The following is a 23,272-nucleotide window of genomic DNA, read 5'->3' as shown; positions in this document are numbered from 1 at the left end:
CTTCCATCTGCTGGTTCACTCCCCAAATGGCCACAACAGGCAGGGCTGGCCAGGGCCAGGCTGAGACCAGGAGCCAAGGACTCCATCTGGATCTCCCACGTGGGTGGCAGGGGACCAAGCACCTGGGCCGTCCTCTGCTGCCTCCACAGCCGCATGAGCAGGGAGCTGGTTCGGAAGCAGAGCAGCCAGGACTCGAACTGGCACTGTGCAATGGGATGCCAGTGTCGCAGGTGGTGGCTTAACCACAATGCTGACCCTCTTCTGGAACATCCCATGCCCCTGGGCTCACCTGGCCCAGCTGTGCCTGTGTTGTTAGGACACCTGGGAGGCCTGCAGAGCCCATGGCCCATCAAGATGGAGTAGCATCCACACCACCAGCCCAGCTGCAGCCAGGGGACCCGAGTCACACTGTGCACTGTCCTCACAGACTTTCTTTTTTAAAAATTTATTTGAAAGAGTTACAGAGGAAGGTAGAATGAGAGAGAGAGGGGTAGGGAGAGAGAGAGAAGCCTTCCATCCACTGGTTCATTCCCTAAATGTCTGCAATGGCCAGAGCTGAGCTGATCTGAAGCCAGGAGCCAGGAGCTTCCTCCAGGTCTCCCATGAGGGTGCAGGGGCCCAAGCACTTGGGCCATCTTCCACTGCTTTCCCAGGCCACAGTGGAGAGCTGGATTGGAAGCGGAGCAGCCGGGACTCGAACTGGCACCCATATGGGATGCCGGCACTGCCTGCCGGGGCTTTAACCCGCTGCAGCACAGCGCTGGTCCCAACCTCACAGCCTTTCAGGACAGAGCCCATGCCCCAGAGGGATAATCAGCCTCCGAGGCTGGCACCAAACACCGGGAAGCTGGCAGGAAAGGCCCCGTCTGGGTCAGTGTCTCAGGTTCCACGTCTCAGCCCTCCACCCTGACAGTGAGGAAGGCAGCGAGCGGCATACACGAGGCCCGGAACACCACAGCACCCTGGCTTTCAGGGGGCAGTTGGTGGGCTTTGTTCCTAAAGTAACTGTTCCCGGATCGGACCGTGGCATCTTAGATACACTTGTCCCTTGGTAGCCACGGGGATGGGTTCCATGGCCCCCTCAGTTACCAGAATCCAGGGATGCTCATGGCCCTTGTACGAAACGCCGTGGTGTCTGCATGGAACCCGCACACAGTCCCGAGGACTTTCAGTCAAGTCTAGAAGACTTGAAGATTTAACCTGATGCAAACGCTGCGTGAGCAGTGGTTACGGCCATTGCCTAGGGACAATGAAACAAAGTCTGTTTCTGAACCAAGCTCGGTCTGGCTGTGCGGCGCAGACCCCATGAACACGGAGGCTGTGGGTTCCCGGTTCTGCGCTTGGTCTTAGCCTGGCTGCTGCCCGCAGTCACTGTTCTTCCTCGCCTGGCCGACAGGAAGTGAGCCGCACACCAGGGCGGTGGGTTTGGAAGGGAGACGAGGGAAGGGGAGACAGGTGGGCTCCAGAGGTGCAGAGCTGGGGCGAGCTGCTAGAAACCTGTCTGCACTTCATGGAGCTGCCACTCAGTACCCATCACCACCCAGCATGGCACCTGCTGCACTTGCTCCCACCCCCTATGACCCTGTGGATGGTACGCTCCAGGCGGGCAGCTCACTGCTGGGGCAGAGGGCAGGGGCCGAGCCGCTAGCTGGCACAGGGAGACTCAGGGAAGGGTAGACGAAGGCCTGGCAGCCTCTCCGCACCCAGGGCTCACAACAGGGAGGGCTGGGCGTCACCAGGTCGGCTGGGCATCAGCCAGTCAGCCAGGGACTCCAATCCTGCCCGGTCCCTGGGAGCTCAGGCCCCAGGAGACAGCTGACAGAGCCACGGAGGCCCACCCCACGCGCGGCCCCTTCCCAACTCCAGAGGCCTGGGCTGCCAGGGCACCCCTGGCCATGCCTTCCCAGCCAGCACCCCTTTGCGTAGGGAAGTCGGGGTGCTAGTAAGCAAAGGAAGGAACCTCAATAAACGTGCAGAGGAGGGAACCGTAGAGAAGCGGAAGGGGACGTGGCCTTGGCTGGACCGTGCACCGTGAATCCAGCTGAGCGCAGCGGCGAGGTCCCAACCCTGGGCATTCTCAGGGAGCGCCGCCAGGGGACCACAGTGGACCACAGCGACCCGACTTGTGGGGGAGGGCAGACGGGACCCTGCCGCTCCGTGCGCCGAGTGGGCAAATAAGACAGCCTCGCCCTGGTGACCGGGTGTGCGGGAGGCTTCTCATGAGAGGCGAGAGCTCCATCCGGGAAACACCAGACTGCCCGTCGAGAACCCTCAGCTCCACACCAACGCAGGAGCCCATGAAGCCGCGTCCCGACCCCCGGTCTCCGCGGGGCAGCACGTGCCCGCCACCACCTCTGAGGGCAAACACAAGCGCCTTACAAAAATAGACATTTATTAGCCAAAGCTGAGAAAACGCAGACCTCCTCTGAGCCGTGGCGCCCCTCCCCTGCAGGGCCACGGCGCCGGGAGGGCTTCGGTGTCATCCTTCCGTGTAGGGACGGCAGGAGCTCGCTTTCCTACAACTCCCGCGGAACCTGCTCTGGCTTCTCACGGAAGGAAAGCCGTCTCTCTCCGTGCTTCCTAACCCACCCGACGTGTCTGCAATGCAGCTTCACGCCCGTGATGCCGCCTGCTTGGCCCACGTCCCCTCAGCGGGTGTCACCTGCAGGGCGGGGCCCCCGGGCCGTGGCGGGTGAAGCCCCCTCACCTGGCCTTGTCTGGGAACTCAGTCCCCGCGCCGCACCTGCCGCCGCCGTGGCCGTGGCTTCCCTGTCAGTCCCGCTGACCCTGGCGCCCGGGCCGAGAGGCGGCGAGGCCCATGCAGAGCGCCACGATGGCTTCCTCGCCGGCGCCCGGGGCACGCTCTGCGGCTTCACAGACCATGCGCACGTGGGCGCGGAGGGTGTCGGGCTGCGGGGCCCCCAGCCACAGGTCCTTGACGTACAGGGACACCAGGAAGGCCGCAGAGCCTGTGGAAGAGGGGACAACCAGGAGGTCAGGACAGGCCACCCGTCCACAGTGCTGGGGCTCAGCCGAGCACCCGCACAGACCGCCGCACACGCGGGCAACCCACGGGAGCCTGGGGACAGGACAGCAGCCCGGCGTCTGCCTAACTCTCGCGTCACGTAGTGGGCAGCCCACGGGAGCCTGGGGACGGGACAGGAGCCCGGCCTCTGCCTAACCCTGTGTCACCTAGCGGGCAGCCCACGGAGCCTGGCTTCTGCCTAACTCCCGCGTCACCTAGCGGGCAGCCCACGGGAGCCTCGGGACGGGACAGCAGCCCGGCCTCTGCCTAACTCTGTGTCACCTAGCGGGCAGCCCACGGGAGCCTCGGGACGGGACAGCAGCCCGGCCTCTGCCTAACTCTCGGCGTCATTGACTTTGTTCATTACCTTTAGGCATCTGCTAAATGCCCAGCATGTAAGCCGTGCGTGCGTGTGTGTGCTCGTGCGCAGATACACGTGTGTGGATGGGTGCTCGTGCAGACACACGCGTGTAGGTGCCTACTTGCAGAAACGCGTGCATACATACATGTGTGTAAGTGTATCCTACACGCCGAGACATGCACTGTGTCTGCTCGTGTGTACGTACATACGTGTGTGTGAGCACACACACCCTGGCCAAGAGGAACAGGAATCTTCATCAAAAACCCCCGCTCTGCAGGGTGGCAGAGTCCCTGGTGGGACACGGAGTTCACGGGAAGGGCCCCCCGCTAAGACAAAGACCCCTAGACCCCTCGTTCATCCCACGTGAGGAGAGCACGCGCTCAACACCTCCCCGCCTGAGGGAAGCGGCTGCTGCGGCCCAAGTGTCCACAAGGGGGCGCGCGCTGGGAGGTGCTGGAGGCAGGGGACTGAACCCAGCGGTGGTGTGCAGGGGTGAGGCCTCGGGCAGTGAGCAGGGGCAGAGAGGGAGAGGCCAGCAGACACGCGTGTGTGCTCCTGCCTCCTGCCACGTGGCCCTCGGCCTTGGGCCTCCAGATCCCGCCGGGGGGGGGGGAGGGGTCTGGCTTGGCAATGAGGAAGGGCTAAGAGGGGACACCTGCCCGCTCCTCCCCTCAAGCCTCGCAGCTTCCCGCCCCGGAGGGGCCTTACCTCGAGAGGCCTCGTCCTTCTCGGGCAGACAGGAAGCGCACAGCGCCTCGACTTCCGGGTGCCAAGGGCTGGCCGCGGTGGCCCCGGCCGCTAGCAGCTGCAGCATGACGGCGTTGAAGAGGCAGGTCACGTCCTGCGCGGGCCCGGCCAGGCCCTCGGCCCCGCAGAGCTGGCTGTACAGCACAAACAGGCCGCTCCTCACAGCGCTGTCCCTGAGGAGGCCGGCCACCACCGCCGGGTGCGGCAGAATGTGGCTCCGGAGCCAGCCCAGGAGCCCCGCGGCCTCCAGCCTGGGGAGCGGACGCCCGGCCAGCGACCGCAGCACCCAGCTGACCACCAGGGCGGCTGTGGCTTCGCTCTCGCAGGGCTCCTGGGCAGGGGCGGCGGGGACCACCGGCCCCCAGTGGGTCAGTATGGAGCGCAGGTGGCCGCGGCACGTCTCCAAGCTGGACGCCTTCAGCTCAGGGTCGGCCATCTCCTCCGCCTCCCCCAGCCTCCTCTTCCGGCCGCGCGGGCCTCTGGCTCGGGCTGGCCCAGCGGGCTTGCTCTTTTCCTTGAGCATTTCTGTTAAACGCACACAACACAGGCAGTGAGACCGGCGTCCCCTCCGTCCCCAGAGAACCCGCCGGGGCGGAAATTTTTGGGGGAGAACGGGAGGGAGGGGCACAGCCACAGCTTCCACGGGACCTGCTCCCCCTTCACCGCCACTGCCTCCATTGTCAGGATGAACTCAATCCTCCTAACCTCGGGAGGCAGGCGCCCTTGGCCCTCGCCCTCGCGTGCATCCGAGGGAGCCGCCAGGAGGTGGCGCTGTCAGAGCGAGTCCAGGCAGTCTCCACTCTGTCCTTTGGACCCTGTGCTACCTGACAAGGTGGGGACAAGGAGCCCCTGGCCCCTTTAAGGTGAGTGGTCTGATACTCCTGTAGGCTAAGCGACTTTCCAAAAAGGAAACGCTCCTACGTGGCAGAGCTAGGACTCAAAGCCCGGCTCCCCAGCTCCCTCTCCAGAGGACGTGGTCTGCAGCCAGGCCCCTCCGGCGCTGGAGCTCCGAGGCGGGCAGGCCGCTGCCGCGTGGGGCCAGGGGGCGCCGACACTCACTCACGAGCTCCCGGACTTGGCACCGCTCGACGACCGCCCTCAGGTCTTCCTGGAGCCTGGCGTCCCCGTCGATGAGGCTCCACTTGTGCAGGAGGACAAGGACGTCCCTGGCAGAGAGCACGGTTTCGTTCACGGTGAAGCGGTCCATGTCCCTGAAGGCCTGCAGGACGGTGGCCTGGTACCTCAGCACCGAGGCGAGGGTCCCGAAGAAGCTGGTCAGCTGGGCGGGGGCCAGGGTGGGCCTGTTTGGGGCCGACAAGGCAGACTGAGGTGGGGCTGCCCCCCTGGCCGGCAGCCCAGGACCAGGGGCCTGTCGGCTTCACACACCCAGGGCTGCCGAGGGTGCTGCAGGACCCAGGCAGCCGGCAGGGAGGCAGAGCCCGACCCTCACCCTGCAGGAACCCAGGCTACAAGGGCGGCCAGGCAGGGCGAGGCTTGAGATCCAGGTACCACGAGTGGGCACAGGACTGCATGCACCCTCCAAACTCCATGGGCCGGCATCAGCCCACCGCCCACCCCCGATCCACTGTCACCGGGAGGAAGGGGGTCTCTGAATATCGGGTTTCAAGTGAAACCATTATTTCAAGTAGCAGTCAGTTCTCAGACACCAATACACCTCCTGGAAGCACGGATTTCCCTCCGTGCGGAACAGCGCCCAACAACACGGCGCGTTCGTTATTGAGAGTTCTCACTGTGGGTACCGTGTGCTTGCCAGCCACCTCCTGCCCCGACCGGCACACCAAGACCAGAAACGTGAGTATGCGTAGTAGTGTCTTTCCTACAACACGGCGGAATCTGAGAACTCAGGTCCCCTGTGAACACCCAGAACAGGATTCTGAGGGCCTGGATGAAAACACTCAAACAGCCGAGAAAATTCACAGGCGAGAGTGCTCACGGCGAACGAAGCCAAGAGGCAGGACTGGAACTCCCTGTCTTGGGTCAAGGTCACAGAAAATATTCTCCTGTGAAATACCCCTGATGCAAGTGGCTGAGTTAGAACGTGGAGGTGGATGTCTGTCCGCCCTAAACAACCCAGTACGATGCGCTCCAGGCTTGGAAAGGTGTGAGGTTCTCAGGGCCTTGACCAGGAGCCATACAAAGCTGAAGTAGCGGAACAATAGGAGACGCCCTGACGCAACGACACGAGGCCCCCGTGTTGTCCTGGCCCACACCAGGCCACAGCCCAGCGTCCACCTGTGGCGTCGTGACCGAGACATGGTGTCCACAGGTGACACGGCCCCTGACGGGCAGGCCGAGGGGTCCCCTGGCAGGGAAGGCTCACCTCAAGTGCTTCAGGAGTGTGATGAGGACGTAAAGGAACTCGCTGACCAGGTGCAGGGCGAGCATCTTGGGGGGCTCCTGGGCCCCAGGCTGGCCAGCAGGCTGCTTGTCGCCCTCCACTCCCTTGTCTCCCAGGTTGGTCACCCACAGCGTGTGTAGCAAGGCGATCACGCTGGACAGCAGCGGGGTCTCCAGGAACCTGCAACCGGACACAGATGCGCTCCAGCTCCACCAGGGCCCCGCCCACCAAGAGGACCAGTCCAGGGGCAGCGCGGGACCAACATGGCAGCGGGGCAGGACCAAGCGGAGGTCCAGCGCACACCGCCCAGGCAGCAAGGCCTGTGAGCAGAAACAGGGCGCCTGCTGCACCCCGGCAGCTTCGGCAGAGCTGGGGCCAGATGGCTGCCTGAGTTCCTACAGAAACCTGGGTGCTGCTGCCACACCCCAGTAAAAGCCGCCCGCCCAGGACAAAGTGCAACTCCTGACACACCACTCTTAGGCAAACAGTAATGAGCCAGTTACACGTTTCAGCCGACGGTCTTGAGACCGACGTCCAAAGACACTCCAGGCTTCGGCTATGACTTTGTAAGATGCTTTTTAAAAATGCACACAAGAGCCCGGATCGCCCAGGACTGTTAGAGCAGCCAGAGCTTTGAGAGCCGGGCCCCTCTGCCCCTCACGCCTGGCCCTTAGCCTCCCAGGTGCCCCCCACTGAACGGGGAGGTGACAGCACTCAGTGAGGCCCATCTCCAGCACAGTCACCCACTGTCACACACAGACTCCACGGAGCTTCCCGTGGTTCTACTCGGGAGGGGCTGTGGCCTGCCGGCCCCATGGGGGAGGAGTCTGAACCCGTGCTAACAGAGCCAGGGAGGCTGGGATGCCTCTGCCAGCGTCAACAGCAGGTGGTGGCTGTCACTCCGCGGCAGACAGGGGGCACTGGAAGCGGGGTCTGAGGGCAGGACAAGCACTGGGCGCTCCCAGGGGCAGGACGGCCAGGCACGGGGAGGGCGGGGTGCTTCGGGGCTGAAGCTGGTGGCAGCCGTGCACGCGTCTCGGGAGGAGGCCTTACTTGTTCTCGAGGATGTGTAAAATCCAGGTCAGAAGGCTGTAGTCCCGGATGACCTCATAGGCAGACCTGGCGACCTGCGCAGCACTCTGCAGGATTTCTAGAATCCAGTTCTGAAAACCCCAAACCAAAGTTACTCCGCGGCGGGAAGATGTCGCTCACGTGGCCAAAGGGACAGGTCTCCAACCCAGGGCTGTGCCACGATTACAGGTGGCGGCCAGGCAGGAACGCGCCCTTCCCCACGAGTGGCAGCCCGGGGACGCGGTGTCCACAGCGGTGCCTGGGTGCTGACCCATCCTAAGGTGCCGGAGCCAGCCCCGGCCCCGGCCCCGGCCCCAGCCCCAGCCCGGCCCCGCTCCCGGCTCCGCTCCAGCCCCGGCCCCGCTCCAGCCCTGGCCCCAGCCCCGCTCCAGCCCAGCTGCGAACCACTCCTGCCCTGTCCCACTCCTGGCAAGGGAGCCGCACACCCGGAGCTGCCCCTCGACTGTTCCATGCCATAAAAACAGGCTCTCACATGCAAACTGAGCTTATTTCAACCGGTTTCTTAACCCTCACTCCAGCTGGCCTATATCTTCAGTAATGGCGGCAACAGAAGCTGGTCAGGCCAGGAACTCAAATGCCAATGGCTTTTCCTGTTCACTTCTTCCAACGACCTGAGGTCTTTAGAAAACACCCCTCCCTCCAGCACTGGGTGTTGGGGGACAGAGCTGCACGCAGAGATTCCTAACCGGCAGGCAAGGCCGGCAGCTTCCTGGCCGGGCCCCGACGACTCGCAGCTTCTGGGCCCATGGTAGCGTCCTGGGGCCCGAGCGCACCCCCAACAAGTGCCCCCGTCACTCATGGAGGCTGCTGTGCCCTGGACTCCTGGGCCAGCTCCAAAGGCCCCTGATTCCTGACCGGCCCTCCCTCTGCATGGCAAAACAAAGAGGCCTCCTGTCAGCCAAGGGCAGGGCGTCACCACACAGCCACCACACATGGATCGGCCTGTGCGGCGCAGCCACCGGGAGGGCGTTCATGGAGCCCCATCTTTGTCTGGATCAGCGTCCACACAGACTCGACTTCCCAACGGGAGCTGGAGGAAGGGCACGGGCCTTCTGGCCTCGGCTCGGCTCACCTGCGCCACGTGGTCACACAAGGGGCTACAGAAGAAGGCCAGCAGGATGCGGAAGACCCCCCGCCGGGCGTACAGCTCGTAGCAGTGCTTGTCGCGGATGCCCTCGTGCAGGATCCCCAGCACCCACTCCTGCTCCTGTTTGTGCTGCAAGCCAGGAAAACAGGGAGCTGCTGCTGGGAAAGGCACAGCCTCCCGGCTGGGGCCCGACTTCAAACCCCGCCGCGTTCAGGGGTGCGAGGACCATGGCACAGCAGCCCTGGCCCCCTCCCCGACCCTCCACCTCCTCGGACCCCAGTCCTTCAGGCCGGGGATAAAGGACCAAGTCAGGTTTAAACACAGCGCTGGGGAAAGTCAGCTGGGAGTTCTGCAGAGAACAACTAACATTTAACCCAGTATTCGCCAACAAAATCCACGAGCCCCCTGTAAAACTCGGACTCAGGGGCCGGTGCCGTGGCACAGTAGGCTAAGCCTCCGCCTGCAGTGCCAGCATCCCATATGGGTGCTGGTTCGAGTCCTGGTTCCTTCTCTTCCAATCCAGCTCTCTGCTGTGGCCTGGGAAAGCAGTGGAAGACGGCCCAAGTGCTTGGGCCCTTGCACCCGCGCGGGAGACCTGGAGGAAGCTCCTGGCTTCGGATAGGCCCAGCTCTGGCTGTTGCAGTCATTTGGAGGATGAACCAGAGGATGGAAGACCTCCCTCTCTGTCTTTCCCTCTCTCTGTATGTGACTCTGCCTCTCAAATTAATAAATAAAATTTAAAAACAAAAACAAAAACACAACGCGGGACCCAGCAGGGGTTTAAGGCCGAGAGGCTGCATGACACTCGTGCAGGGGACTGGAGGCGTCCCCTTCCCGACTCCCCGCTCTAACGTGGCTCTCACAGTCCTGGCGGCCGCGAGTGCACAGGGTTAACGGGACAGTGCCTGCGCGACAACAGTGGCTGAGGGACCCAGCTCAGGGCCTTGCAGCATTACCTGGAAGTCAGAGCTGTAGAAGAACTGGTAGAAGCCTGGCACTTTGTCCATGTTCAGGTACTCGTGGGACAGCAGGAACTTGCTGATCTTCAAGTACATGTGCTCCTCTGGGAAGAGGCAGACGGTGAGGTACGCGGGGCACCACAGCACCCGGGCCTGGCTGAGCCCAGCGTGTGCTCTGGGGTATCTGACACAACCCCCTCCCGGGAGCTTCTGCCCCGCCTCCCGATCCCTGGCTCTCGAGAACCAGAGGCCGCCTTAGCGGTCTGTGGTGCACGGCTTCCCCCCAGCTCAGAGGCCACGGCTGGATGTCCCTGTTGTCATCCCACTGCACGAGCTCCATCAGCTGCGGAAACAGCAGGGCCTGGTCCCACGCACGGGGCCGGTGGAGCTCAGACAGGGAGGCGCAGTCCCTGGGCTCCAGTGCTCCTCCTGCTGCGTCCCACCCTCGCGTCACCCACCTCACTCTGTGCAGACCCGCTGCAGCCTGGGGCCATGGCTACCCTGCACAACCCCCACCCCCATAGCAGGGCTGGTGCGGGACAGAGCCCGGCTGGCACAGGCGGGACGAGGTGAGGCCCACACACCCCGCGGTCCCTGCCCTACATCCTCCTGAGTCTGCAAATAAAGGTCTTCATTTCCTTCCTGAGAGGGGGAGGGGGAGGGAAGAGGGAGGGGAACCAAGCTTTAAAAGACAGGGAGCAGACTTTGTGGGAGCAGAGTGAGTGGGTGCCACTATCACCCCACTTTACAGGGAAGAAACCGAGGCAATGAGAACTCAGAGCGGCCTGGCTCAAGCCCTCACCTCAGCCCTGGGACACGGGCCCTCACCTCACCTGGGACACGGGCCCTCACCTCAGCCCTGGGACACGGGTCCTCACCTCAGCCCTGGGACACGGGTCCTCACCTCAGCCCTGGGACACGGACCCTCACCTCAGCCCTGGGACACGGACCCTCACCTCACCTGGGACACGGACCCTCACCTCACCTGGGACACAGACCCTCACCTCACCTGGGACACAGACCCTCACCTCAGCCCTGGGACACGGGCCCTCACCTCACCTGGGACACAGGCCCTCACCTGGGACACGGACCCTCACCTCAGCCCTGGGACACGGGCCCTCACCTCACCTGGGACACGGACCCTCACTTTAGCCCCTGGGACACGGGCCCTCAGCGTGGCTACATCCACTAAGGGATCAGCCTGGCTTCTTACTTCTGCTTTATTTGCTTCCAGCGGTTTCATCCAACCACAAGCAGTGACGATAGATATCCTCTTCCCGTCACACACGCCGTCTGCACCTTGTTTCTTCTTTAAAGTCTTTAGGTGCAGCCTGCTCACAGCTCCAGTTACCAACCACTCTGAGGGGCATTTCTGTGGCCCCCAAGCTTTCCCTGCCACAAGCACTGAATGGCCGTCGACATGTCCTTTATCACACGCGTGTGACTGCTTACGCCTAGACACGGACTTGTTTAGCTCAACTTTTAGCTACTTAACCCATGGTACCTGGTTTCAAAATCTGCAGGGCTGCTTTGGCAATGAAGAGAGCCAGGGTGAAGGTGAGCCTCATGTTCTGAGTTCGAATCCCGTTCCGGACCACATCCATCAGGTAAAGAACCTTACGGTGGGGGCAGATGACCGCTGTCAGAGCAGGGATCGTCCTGCCCTGGGCAGCTGAACCACAGCACTGCAGGATGCACCCGCTCCTCCCACCTCAGGACCCCCAGAGCTCACAGTGGGGAACCCTCCCCTGCTGCCAGGAGCTCCCACCTCAGGACCCCCAGAGCTCACAGTGGGGAACCCTCCCCTGCCGCCAGGAGTCAGGCCTGGCGCCAACCGAATCTGCCCTTGCTCCTCTACCCCAGCGGCACGTTTCTGAGCTCAGTGCCGCGTGGTAACGGCCTTTCACCCAGGTGTAGACTACAGAAACACTGAACGCCAAAGCATTCAGTGCACCCGTAAGGGCTCGTACAGGAAAACCTCTCCCAGCATCCCCAGGGCACCAATCGCGCAGGGAACGCCTGCATCTCGTCCTACAGGTTTGGACAGGCTCCCTCACTCAGCAGGGGCTCCTCCGCAAGTCCTTCCGACGGCCCCGGTCACCGCCAGCTCTCTGCCATCCGCCAGGCCATCCCCACGGCCCCCTTACCTGGGGCTGCTCTCGGAACCGGGCCCCCTCCAGGTGTGAGTAGTAGGCTGCCAGGATGTAGTAGGCCGCGGCTCGCATCTGGGGGTCGTAGCTGCTGAGGGCCATGACCGTTAGGCCCAGTGCGTTTGAATCCAAAAATTTTCGACAATCCACCACAAATTCTACAGGAAATAAAATACAGCATTAAACACACACGGTGGGGTTTCATTTTGCATCTTACCAGTGTCAGGTGAGGGGTGCGGGACACCCCTCCACACCGGGACGCACACTTGTGCTGCAGTAGCACGGAGGGCCGCCTTCCCTTCGGCGGCAGCAACTGCCACGCTTTCAGTTTCCATCTCACTGCTTCTCACACACCATGAGCCAGAGAGATGCCGAGGCCACTGCTGGGGTTCCAGGGGAACACAGGAGGTCCGTGCCCAGTTCCGTGCTCCGCCCACTGCCCGGAGTGCCCATCCCCAAGCGCCACGGAGGAGAAACCAGAAGGCGGCACAAGCGGGAACCCAGTGGAGTCCAGCAGTCCGGCATCACGCCGTGACCTCCTTCCTTCTTCAAACACAGCAGAGCGGCTCAGCAAGCCTGAGCAACGCTGCAGGCAAAGGAGCCCCAGGCTCCCAGCCACCTGCCGTCTGTGAGGCTGAGAGCAGCAGGCAGACACACAGGAACCCGCTCACTGCAGGGGACACGGCTCGACTCTGCTCTGGTAAGTCGGGCCGCTTCTCCTCCTTGCCCATCGCTAAGAACCCCGGCCACTGTACAAGACAAATGCCCCCAAGAGGAACCTCACAACAGAGAGGTGCGAGACTGGCCAATCTGGTCATGACAACCACCCACGAGGGAGTTCTTCAGACTGGTGACCAGCAGACAAGAAAACCGAAATGCTTCCCCCAAGCCGAGAATCTTGGGTTATACCGTTAGTGATAGTAACATTGCTCTTTTTTCTCCTCTATCCTTAACTTTTCACTGATAAAGCTTAATGTCAACAATTTGAAAATTTAAGAATAAGAGATCTGGGGCCAGTGCTGTGGCCCACTGGGTTAATCCTCCGCCTTCAGTGCCGGCATCCTATATGGGCACTGGGTTCTAGTCCCAGCTGCTCCTCTTCCAATCCAGCTCTCTGCTATGGCCTGGGAGAGCAGCAGAAGACGGCCCAAGTCCTTGGGCCCCTGCACCAACGTGGGAGACCGGGAAGAAGTTCCTGGCTCCTGACTTCGGATCAGTGCAGCTCCAGCCGTTGTGGCCATTTGGAGAGTGAACCAACGGAAGGAAGACCTTTCTCTCTGTCTCTCCCTCTCACTGTCTGTAACTCTACCTCTCAAATAAAATAAATAAAATCTTTAAAAAAAAGAATAAGAGAGATCAACTGTAATAATCAGCTACCGAATGGCTGCACAGCCACATCCATGGGCTACAAACAGGCCTTCGTCCAAAAGCACAGACATCACGCTAAACCGAAGAAAGAATTCTGCGGCCACGCCTCCAGCCCACTGTTGTGGGTGACGAGGCCACAGACAGGGAGGCCCCTCCCATCCTATGTGACTCTCTACCCTCCTCCTTAGAAGCCATGCTGCTCCTCAGCCTCCCCCCCACAGCGGGGAGGGGGGAGGGGGCAAGGGAACGGGGCCGCATACACACACGCTTCTCCCTTCTCGTCCTTCCAGCATCTATGCCAAGAATAACCAGAATTTCTGCTTCCAGCCCAGACTGAAAGTTACAAAACAGGACCAAAGAAATGAAACAAGGATTCTCACACAGTGGACATCAGGGGACAAGGACAGCCACCCCCAAGAGATGGAAAATGAACCAGGCATACCTCCTGACCATCCTGCTCTCACAGCCTGGATATAATTCCCAGGTTTCAGCATAAGGATGGCAAACCCAGCCGGAACCTGGTGGATGCCGAGTTAAGGAGACAGAGCTGGGAGTCCTGGGTGACCCGGCTGGCTGGGTGCACCATGCAGAGTCCCCCAAGAAGACAAAGCTGCACCGAGAGAGCTCCGTGAGAACGCTGCTGAGACGAGGCACAAACTACCCAAAGGGACAGAGGGGACACAGCCCAGGGCTCAGCTGTGCCCGGAAACAGCAGCTGCTCCCACCGGCCAGGACGAAGTCCTCACACCACGGACAGAGGCTGCACCTCGGCAGGGCACACTCGCCCCGGGCTCTGGTGCTTTCTTGTGTCCCAACGCCTAAAAGCCAGACCGGAAGGAGCCTGACGGTTTCTAAATAACTTGAAAGTATTAAAAAACATCCAGTGCGAAGTAAAGTAAAATTCACAACGTGTGGCACCCACTTAAAAAAAAAAAATCACCAGGTACTCAAACCAGAGGGAAACACAATCTACAGTGAGGAGCAAAACTCACCGTTCAAAAATCCAGGTGACAACACAGCCAACAGAATCGGCAGACAGCAGACTTGAGCAGAGACACGGCAGCGCTACCCAAACCCACCTCAGGAGGTGACGACTACAATGTCTGAGATGGAAAATGCATTGCATTACCAGCAGATTAGACACACGCAAAAAAGGCTGCTGACCCTGCAGACAGCAACAGAAACCGCCCAACGTGACACAGAAAAAACATTTCAAAATATTTATCTTTAAGTCAGAGTGAGAGAGAGAGGCAGGCGGTGGCTTTACCTGCTATACCTCAATGCTGGTCCCCCCCACCCCCAATTATTTTTTTTAAAAAGCATGAGTGGAGGACTGGCATTATGGCACAGCCTGCGATTCAGCCTGCGATTCTGGTATCCCATCTGGGCACCAGTTCTTGTCCCAGCTGCTGTAATTCTGATCCAGCTCCCTGCTAACATGCCTGGGACGGCACCAGAAGAGGGCCCAAGTGCTTGGGCCCCTGCCACCCAGACGAGAGACCTGGAAGAAGCTCCTGACTCCTGGCTTCAGCCTGGCCCAGCCCTGGCTATTATGACCATTTAGGGAGTTAGCCAACAGACTGAAGATCCTCTCTCTGTGTAATTCTTCCAAATACATCAATTTTTAAAAAACAAACAAAAACCAAAAAACCAGAAAATCAGGGGAGCTGTGAGACAATTATAAGTAGTCTCCTCAGGGCCAGCGCTGTGGCACAGTGGGTTAATGCCCTGGCCTGAGGCGCTGGCATCCATATGGGCGCCGGTTCTAGTCCCGGCTGCTCCATTTCCAATCCAGCTCTCTGCTATGGCCTGGGAAAGCAGTAGAAGATGGCCTAAGTCCTTGGGATCCTGCACCCACATGGGAGACCCGGAAGAAGCTCCTGGCTCTTGACTTCAGATCAGCACATCTCCGGCCGTTGCGGCCATCTGGGGAGTGAACCATCAGATGGAAGACCTCTCTCTCTCTCTCTCTCTCTCTCTCTGTGTAGCTCTTTCAAATAAATAAATCTTTAAAAAAAAAAAAAAAGTAGTCTCCTCAAAAAAGTGAAGTCCCTGAAAAAAAATCTGAATAATGGCTGAAACTTTTCCAAATTTGACGGAAACTATGAAACTGCAGAACCAAGAAGCTCAACAAACCCCACGCACAAAAACGAAGATGATACCAATGCACATCAAACCATACACAAAGCAGCCAGAGAGCACACAGAACAGAGCCGAGGGCGGCAGCGTCCCTGTTAGGAACAGTGCAGCCCAGGTGTCAGAGAGCAGCATCGTTAGAGCATTATAAGAAAAAATAAGCAACTCTGCCAATCTAGCTATACTCCATGAAAATCTTCCCATACTTAAGCCTTTTTCAGCCATAAAAAAGCTAAAAGACTTGATAGCCAGTAGCCTTGAACTACAAGAATTCTTGAAGGAAGTATTGCAGGCAGAAAGAAAATGACACCAGATAGAATTCTTGATGCACACAAAGTAATGAAGAAAAAAAAAAAAAAAAAGGAAAACTATATCACAAATACGTCTCCTTTAAAAAGAAGAACAATTTGAAGGAAAAACAGCAGTATACTGTGGGGTTTATAGCACATTGAAGCAATCACAGAAACCAGGAGGGGACGAACGGATCTATACTGCTGCAAGGTTCTTACACCCTACCAGATGGTTATGGTTATTATCACACTGAAGACGCTGCAATAAACTGAGCCGTACACTATAAACCCCAAGGCAACCACTAAACACGCACACACCCACACAAGCTAAAGTCAACAAAGATAAAAAGGACCTGGGAGCTGATGCTGTGGCGCAGTGGGTTAACGCCCTGGCATGAAGCGCCAGCATCCCATATGGGACTCAGCTGCTCCACTTCCAACCCAGCTCTCTGCTATGGCCTGGGAAAGCAGTAGAAGATGGCCCAAGTCCTTGGGCCCCTGTACCCACATGGGAGACCTGGAAGAAGATCTTGGCTCCTGTCTTCCAATAGGCCCAGCCCCAGCCATTGTGGCCAATTGGGGAGTGAACCATCGGATGGGAGACCTCTCTCTCTCTCCGCCTCTGTCCCTGTGTAACTCTGACTTTCAAATAAATAAATAAATCTTTAAAACCCAACCACATGCAGCCTACGAGAAACTCTTTTACTATCAAGATGCAGACTGAAAGAATGGAAAAAGAAATATCTAGTGACTCCTGGGTTCAAAAAGCACTAAACTGAATTTTCTCATTTCTAACATGTGACTACTTCTAGTAGGAGGGCAAACCCAAAAGCTTATTTAAAAGCATCAAAGTGTGGATAAAATTATAATCACATTGTTCTTGAAACAATAGTTATTTTCTTAAAGATACATTTATTTTGGATAAAGCCACCTCCTGCAGTGCCAGCATCCCATATGGGCACCGGTTTGAGTTCCAGCTGCTCCTCTTCTGATCCAGCTCTCTGCTATGGCCTGGGAAAGCAGTGGAAGATGGCCCAAGTCCTTGGGCCCCTGCACCCACTTGGGAGACTCGGAAGTCTCCTGGCTTCAGATCAGTTCTGCTCTGGCCATTGCAGCCATAGCCAGAGTAAACCAGCCGATGGAAGATCTCTCTCTCTCTATCTCTCAGTCTGCCTCTCTGTAACTCTGCCTTTCAAATAAATAATTTTTTTTTCAAAAAAAAAAATATATACATATATATGTGTATATATATATATATATATATATATACTGATTCGAAAGAGTTAGAGAGAAAGTGCTCTAGAGAGAGCTTTCATCAGCTGGTTCACTCCCTAGATGGCAGCAACAGCTAGGGCTGGGCCAGGCTGAAGCCAGGAGCCAAGAGTTTCACATTGGGCTCCAACATGGGTGCAGGGGCCCAAACATTTGTGCCATCTTCTGTTGCTTTTTCCAGGCCATTAGCAGGGAGCTGGATCAGAAGTGGAGCAGCTGGGACTTGAACCAGCACCCATATTAGATGCCAGCATTGCAGGTGGTACCCTTACCACCATGCTACAACACTGGACCCAGGTGAGATGTATTTAAGAGACACCTACATATATACGTAATAAAGACCCAACAATAGAATACTTGTGGGAAGGGTGTAATCTAAGCATTTAATATTACATTCCCCAAACACCCTAGTATTCAGCTGGCCGGGGTATTTTGGGTGATCACTGACATGTCTAAGACAAGTGGATTTTCCGTGTGTCCATGAGGAAAAAGTCAATTTCATATTTCATGCCCGTCTGTTGCTCTGTGTGGTTTTGGCTTTGTATCATTTATGGAAAAAAGCTGTCCTTGGGGAGTTGAAAACATAATAGGCTATTTAAAAATAGTTACAAATGCCATCCTCCGTTTTAAGACTCTCACACACAGCAATTTGGCCTTCTGCTAACAGACTCTCAGATCAAAATGCCTTAACTAGGACAACTGTCAAGGCCTAAAATCAAAACCATCCCAGCTGTGCCACTGGCACATTAAGAATCCTTCCACAAGCTCTTCCAACACGGGACCCCCAGAACCAAGCTGTCGGGTAAGTTCGGCATGGTGACAGGTGTCACTGGGGCCCGTGTCGTCTGATGAGGAGGCCCGGAGGACCGCAGAGGGCTCCCTGCGCGGGCTGCTTGTGGCAAACGTGCACTGTGAGCTGAGGATCTCACCCAGTGCCACGGAGGACAAGGGTTTGCTGTGGCAAAGGCATCTGTCACTGGCACTGCTGACGGCCTGGCTGGCCCGGTTTCATGGCCAAGGACTCAAAGAAGGGAAGCAGTAAGGTTAAGAAAACAGGCTCCCATTTCCAGGGAAGGGTTGAAAACGGAGCAGTGAGACGCAGCTTCTCTGAGGCCTGGCAGCCACACGTGCGAGGACGCAGCACGCGCCGCTGCAGGACCAGGCAGGCAGCTGCTGCGGGAACGAAGGACGGGGCCGAGAGCGCTGTGACACTGGGCACGGATGAAGTCTCCGCGGGAACGTGGGATGCATGTTGCTGACACCCAAGGATGCGTGGGCCATAACGTACTTAAAGTCAGACACGGGACCCTGGCTCTCCTGGGGAGGAAGGGGCTGGAGTCCTGAGCAGGCTGGGGGTCTCCCCCACGCTCTGCCTGTGCACGTACAGGTTGTGCACACCCCCATGGCCCCATTTAATCCACGGCACCTCCCTGGTGAACTGCTGAGCTTCCCATCTGGCAGTCAATGAAGTCTGTTTAAAATCCCAGCTGTTCACTTGTGATGTCGAGGAGCCCAGGGCACAGCTAATACACCTACTTCTGGGAAGTGTTTGTTTTTTTCTTTTGGGGAGGTATATCTATTTCCCTCTCTACTTCTAAGTTTTCTTTCTTTTTAAGACTTATTGATTGATTTGAAGGGCAGAGTGAAAGAGAGAACGAGGGAGAGACAGATATCTCCCACTCCAAAATGCACAAAGGCCAGGGCTGGACCAGGCCAAACCAGGAGCCTGGAACGTCATCAGGGTCTCCCCCAGGGGTAGCAGGAATCCAAGCACTTGGGCCGTCATCTGCTGCCTTCCCGGGTGCACCTGCAGGGAGCCGGATCTGAGGTGGAGGAGCCGGGAGACGAAGCAGTGCTCGTTCAGGATGCTGGCATCGCAGCCGCCCCGCCACAACGCCGGCCCCCGCCTCTACACTTTCTGGGATGCTCTGGTTCGAGATGAGTTCTTAGTGGAAACAGCAGTGTAAGCTGTCGCAAGCCCTTTCCAAGAGTGGGTCAGACATGCTCTGCTGGTTTTCCTTCCTGTATTGTACCAGGAAAACTGAAGGCAGGCTGTGGTGAGACAAGGGGGGGAGAATGGGGCTGTGCATTTCTCTAACATGAACGCCATTTGCCTGTCGCCTCCCCACACAGAAGGCCTCCCAGACTCTGCCGCCACTGGGCACTAAGGCCAAGAGTCAAGGTTTTGGGAAAAACACTGTGCTAACTGCACTACGACACACTTTCCAAGACTTTGAGTTCTGGCTCCTGGGCTGTGAGACAGAGACCAGACCACATATGTCTCACAGTGCACACTGATGCTATGGCGGCCAGCTGCATCACAGTCTTAGGCTGTGGGAAATCTCTTTCTGAGCGTGGTGAGGCACAGGCTGTGCCAGCACTGTCATGGCATAGGGCAATCCAAAGAGCTCCCCGGGCCCCCGGGCTGCTGGGTGTGCCACAGGCAGCTGCTGCTCGGCGGGCCCCAGGGTCACGAAGACGGCCTGAGCCACCACCATGTCTGACACGTGTGTGAAACACTCTGCTCACTTGCAAACAAACCCCAGCTGCAGCATCAGTGCAGGGTCAGCCCAGTGGAGCTAGAACCAGCACACACGGCTGGAGATGGGAACTCTACCGACAGCCGGCCCTCTCCACCTGTGTAAAGGGTTTAAAGGGCAGGGGAGGATCAGCAACTGCTCCCAAGGGTAAGGAGAGACATTTTCAGACTTATGAAGGGGCACAGCTCAGCTATCCAATCCTGCAGAAAGGAGCCCTGGGGAGTATGAGGCCGGCTGTGTCAACAAGCACAGAGACTATGCATGCCTGTGCCCCCCAGTCCCAGGGGGTCCTCTGTCACAGCCCGACTGGCAGCCCACCGGGCCTTGCGCAGCCCCTGAGCCACAGAGATGACACACATCTGCTAACACGTGCTCCCCGCAGGGTGAAGAGGCCCCGGCCAAGGGTCTGGCAGGAAGAGATCCGCACTACAAGCCCTTCAGCCCCAGCCGAAGTTCCTGATTCATTTGAAAGACAGAATGACAGACATCGTCCATTTGTTGATCCACTGCCCAAGTGCATGCACAGGCAATGTTGCACCGCTTCAAAGCCAACAGCCAGGAACTCCCACCTGCTCTCCCATGTAGGTGGCAGGAGCCCGAGTACTTGGGCCATTGTCTACTACTTTTCCAGGTGCATCAGCAGAGCTCTGCTGGGACTTGAACCGGCGTCCTGATCTGGGGTACCAGAGTCACAGCAGGGTCTTAACCAGCGGCACCACGAAACCACTCATTTCCCCGCCCTCCCCAGCCGAATTTCGATCTGTGCCGCACTATGCAATGCTAGAGTTGATTAAATTAGGCTCTCAGTTCTGGAAAGAAGGAAACTAAAACTCTGGAAATAAACACAGGTGGCCCTGAGGGTACAGAGACAGCGGACAGCCAGGGACGCTGAGACCCAGGACGGACGAGGCAGCCAGCGCCCCAGGTTGTCCTTCTGCCTCAAGCATCCCAGACTTCAAGTGGAAGACACCAGGAACCCAAAATATCAACAGGCGCAGCTACTAAAACGCCTGGGAAGGGGCAGCCGAGCGAGACCGACTACTGGACAATCAGACACTGCTCTGAGCCCCAAGCCAGCAACAGGGAGAGGGGAGCCAGGCCTCGCACCCCGCATCAGAGGCCCTTCTGGACTGTCACAGTAGGCCCGCCTCAGTCCCCGGGTGGCATCAGAGGAAGCCCAGTGGAGAGAGGGCTCCCCCACTGCCCTGTGGTGACACAGCTCCCCCAGCCTTGGGACCACAGCCGCTTCTACCCTCCAGCCAGGAAAGCCCGAGACCCCCGCTCTGGCCTGCAGCCCTGGCCTTTTCCTCAAATAGGGTGGGACAATCAGGCACCCAGAGGCCAACAAATGAACCTCGGCCTGAACCTCCTGTCTGAACCAAAGACAAACTCTGTACAGATCATGGCCCATGTAAAGCACAAAACCATGAACTTGAGAAATAAGCACAAGAGAAATCCCTCAGGATCCAGGGGTAGGCAGAGTCCTCAGACACAGACTTGGTGCATGACTGACTGGACTTCCTCAAACCAAAGGCTGTGTGCCACGAAAGACCCGCAGCAGGAGGAATGGTTGCACGCCACATGTCCTCCGAAGAGAAGGGACCCCCAAACTCAACAGCAAACAATCCGATCAGAAACCAGGCTCAAGGCACAAAGAGACATTCCACCCCAAGGACATTCACGTCCCCATCGAACTGAAACCGCAGCCAGCTTCTGCCACGCACGGTCAGGAGCAGGTCAGGGCAGCGGACCTGCCAGCCTGGGGACAGCAGCCATGGCTCCTCCGCAGGGTGTACGCACGGACCCGCTCCTGCTCCCTCTCTCTGCCACCTCCCGCTCCCTCTCCCTGCCCACGCACCTTTTCAAAGATGCCCAGGTGCCCAGAGAACCGGCGGCCCCAGCAGGCTCTGACCCGTTCACGAGTGCACACCCTCTCACTGCTCTGGTGTCTGACCATCGGCTGCTACAACTCAGGCAAGGATACAATCTCACATTTCAAACCCACAAATGTTTCTCAAAAAACAACAACAACAAAAAACCCTATATTCTAAATATTAACTGTGACTTCTGGAAGGAAAAAGGTGAGTGGAGGCCGAAGCCCTCTCAGGAATCCTTTCCAAGCTCAGGTCCTGACACGCTGACGAGGGCAGTGAGGAGCAGCGTGGCCGAGCCCCTGGGGGTCACTGCCCGAATGGCTGAGCCCCGCCCGCCAAGAGGGGCACCCACCGGGCCTGGTCAGTTCACTGAAGAGATGGAGGAGAAAGCAGGGGTCGTAGAGGCCACCGAGATCCACCCTCACGTTCTTGTCTTCAAACACAGGCTCCTGCTCGTCCTGAAAGAGCCAAAACCGACCGCAGAATGTCACCTCACACAGGGGGCCCAGGCCGAGGGTCTCCGATTCCACAGTGGTGGGATAGCACAGATTACTGGCTCAGCGTCCCTAATCTGAAGGCTGAAATCTGAAACGCTCCCACGTCAGAGCCTTTTCAAGCGTTTTGCTGGTGCTCAGCAAGACTCGGACGCTGGAGCACTCAATTAGGGTGCTCGACGCGTACTGCCTGAGTATTTCCTGTTACTGCCAGAAGGCCAAGGGGCCCTGTGAATGGCAGAACTTGTGCGTGAACGGATAACGATCTTTGCAATCAATCTGTGGGGCAGGGGCTATAAATAAGGGGCGTGGCTGCTGACCGCTGGAGCTCTGTACCTGAGCAGTTGGCGCTGCCCTGGGAGGGGGTGGGGAGGGGGCAGGACAGCAGGCGGTACCTCGGGCGGCAGCAGCTTCCGGCGCTGCGGGAAGTGCAGGATGGTCTGCAAGACGCGGTCGCGATCCAGCAGGCGCAGGATGTCTCCAGGGCTCGGCTGCTGCCACAGCGACTTGCCCAGGCTGCGGCACGTCTTGTGATGCTCCACGGCCGCCGGGCCCCACAGCAGCACCCTAGGGCCAGGGAGGGGAGGAGGGACTGGTCACAGTGTCCCAGCAGGAACACAGTGACAACAGCGACCACACTAGGTGGCCTCCGTCGAGACACTTCACACCCACCACGTGCATTCCTTCCTTGACCCCTGTCACAGCCTCCGGAGCTGGCGGTGGCAAGGGCACTGCTTGGGGTGTGGGGGGAGGATGGGACAGCGTTGGTGACGATGACAGAAGCCAGCACCCTGCAGCACTGTACTTACCACATGCCAGGCATTGTATTTCAAGTCCCTGACTTACGACCCTGCAAGGCAGGCACTACTACTGCCCCCTTGTGCAAATGGCAGGGAGAGCTGCAGATAGGAGTGAGGAAGTGGACCCCTGGTCACCTGCCTGGAGGTGAGTGGCACAGCCACAGTTCCTACTCGGGAAGTCTGGCTCCAGAGTCCGTGCTGGACCACAGGTCCTGCTCTCTGCCTGCTCACACGTGGCTGAGCGAACAAGGCCTTCTGCTGCCCTCACCCTTGCGTCTGCCCGTGCGTCTCGTGGACCACCTCCCTCCAGCTCCCAGCCAGAGCTCACAAAGGCGCTCTCTTTCCACCTGGAAGATCGATACGACACGGGCCTCTCTTCTTCCCTGTGCCTCTCCTCCCCACTGCTACCAGGGCCCTGGCCAAAACCCAGCTTGAAGAGGGCCGCCTCTCCACTCCGGAACATCTCTCAGCTCTCTGCCATCCCCCGATGGAGTGGAAGTCTTCTGTCGGGAGCCTGCATCCTCCCTAACCAGCCGCATGGCCTTCCAGCACACACCCTAAGACCTGGCCACCCCGCACCACTCCCCCAGATGTCCTGGTTTCCCAGCTCCCAGCTGCTAGGTGTGCTGTTCCCTCCTCGGCCCTCCCAGCTCAGGTCCTGGGGCCTGGGCCTGGTGCCAATCCCAGGGGGGCCCCGCCCACCTCTGCAAGCAGGAAT

The 23,272-nt window shown here is 58.6% G+C and overlaps 1 protein-coding gene across 1 annotated transcript in view; it reads right to left on the bottom strand.

Annotated features, from left to right (window-relative positions):
• Window positions 1–2,377: 2,377 nt before the first annotated feature.
• Window positions 2,378–23,272, bottom strand: part of URB1 (URB1 ribosome biogenesis homolog) — a 71,788-nt gene continuing 50,893 nt past the window's right edge. The window contains exons 29-39 of the mRNA XM_062206104.1: window positions 22,150–22,321; window positions 21,613–21,718; window positions 11,778–11,938; window positions 11,135–11,246; window positions 9,628–9,734; window positions 8,657–8,800; window positions 7,546–7,655; window positions 6,475–6,672; window positions 5,193–5,434; window positions 4,095–4,658; window positions 2,378–2,969 (exon numbers count right to left, since the gene is read on the bottom strand). Of these exons, the coding sequence (XP_062062088.1) occupies window positions 2,773–2,969; window positions 4,095–4,658; window positions 5,193–5,434; window positions 6,475–6,672; window positions 7,546–7,655; window positions 8,657–8,800; window positions 9,628–9,734; window positions 11,135–11,246; window positions 11,778–11,938; window positions 21,613–21,718; window positions 22,150–22,321 (2,113 nt within the window). The 3' untranslated portion in view covers window positions 2,378–2,772. The remainder of the gene's footprint in view (window positions 2,970–4,094; window positions 4,659–5,192; window positions 5,435–6,474; window positions 6,673–7,545; window positions 7,656–8,656; window positions 8,801–9,627; window positions 9,735–11,134; window positions 11,247–11,777; window positions 11,939–21,612; window positions 21,719–22,149; window positions 22,322–23,272) is intronic.

Source organism: Lepus europaeus, chromosome 2 (assembly GCF_033115175.1).
Source record: "Lepus europaeus isolate LE1 chromosome 2, mLepTim1.pri, whole genome shotgun sequence".
NCBI lineage: Eukaryota > Metazoa > Chordata > Mammalia > Lagomorpha > Leporidae > Lepus > Lepus europaeus.
Note: the sequence above shows the minus strand (reverse complement) of the source record. Positions and strands in the feature narration are given on the sequence as shown.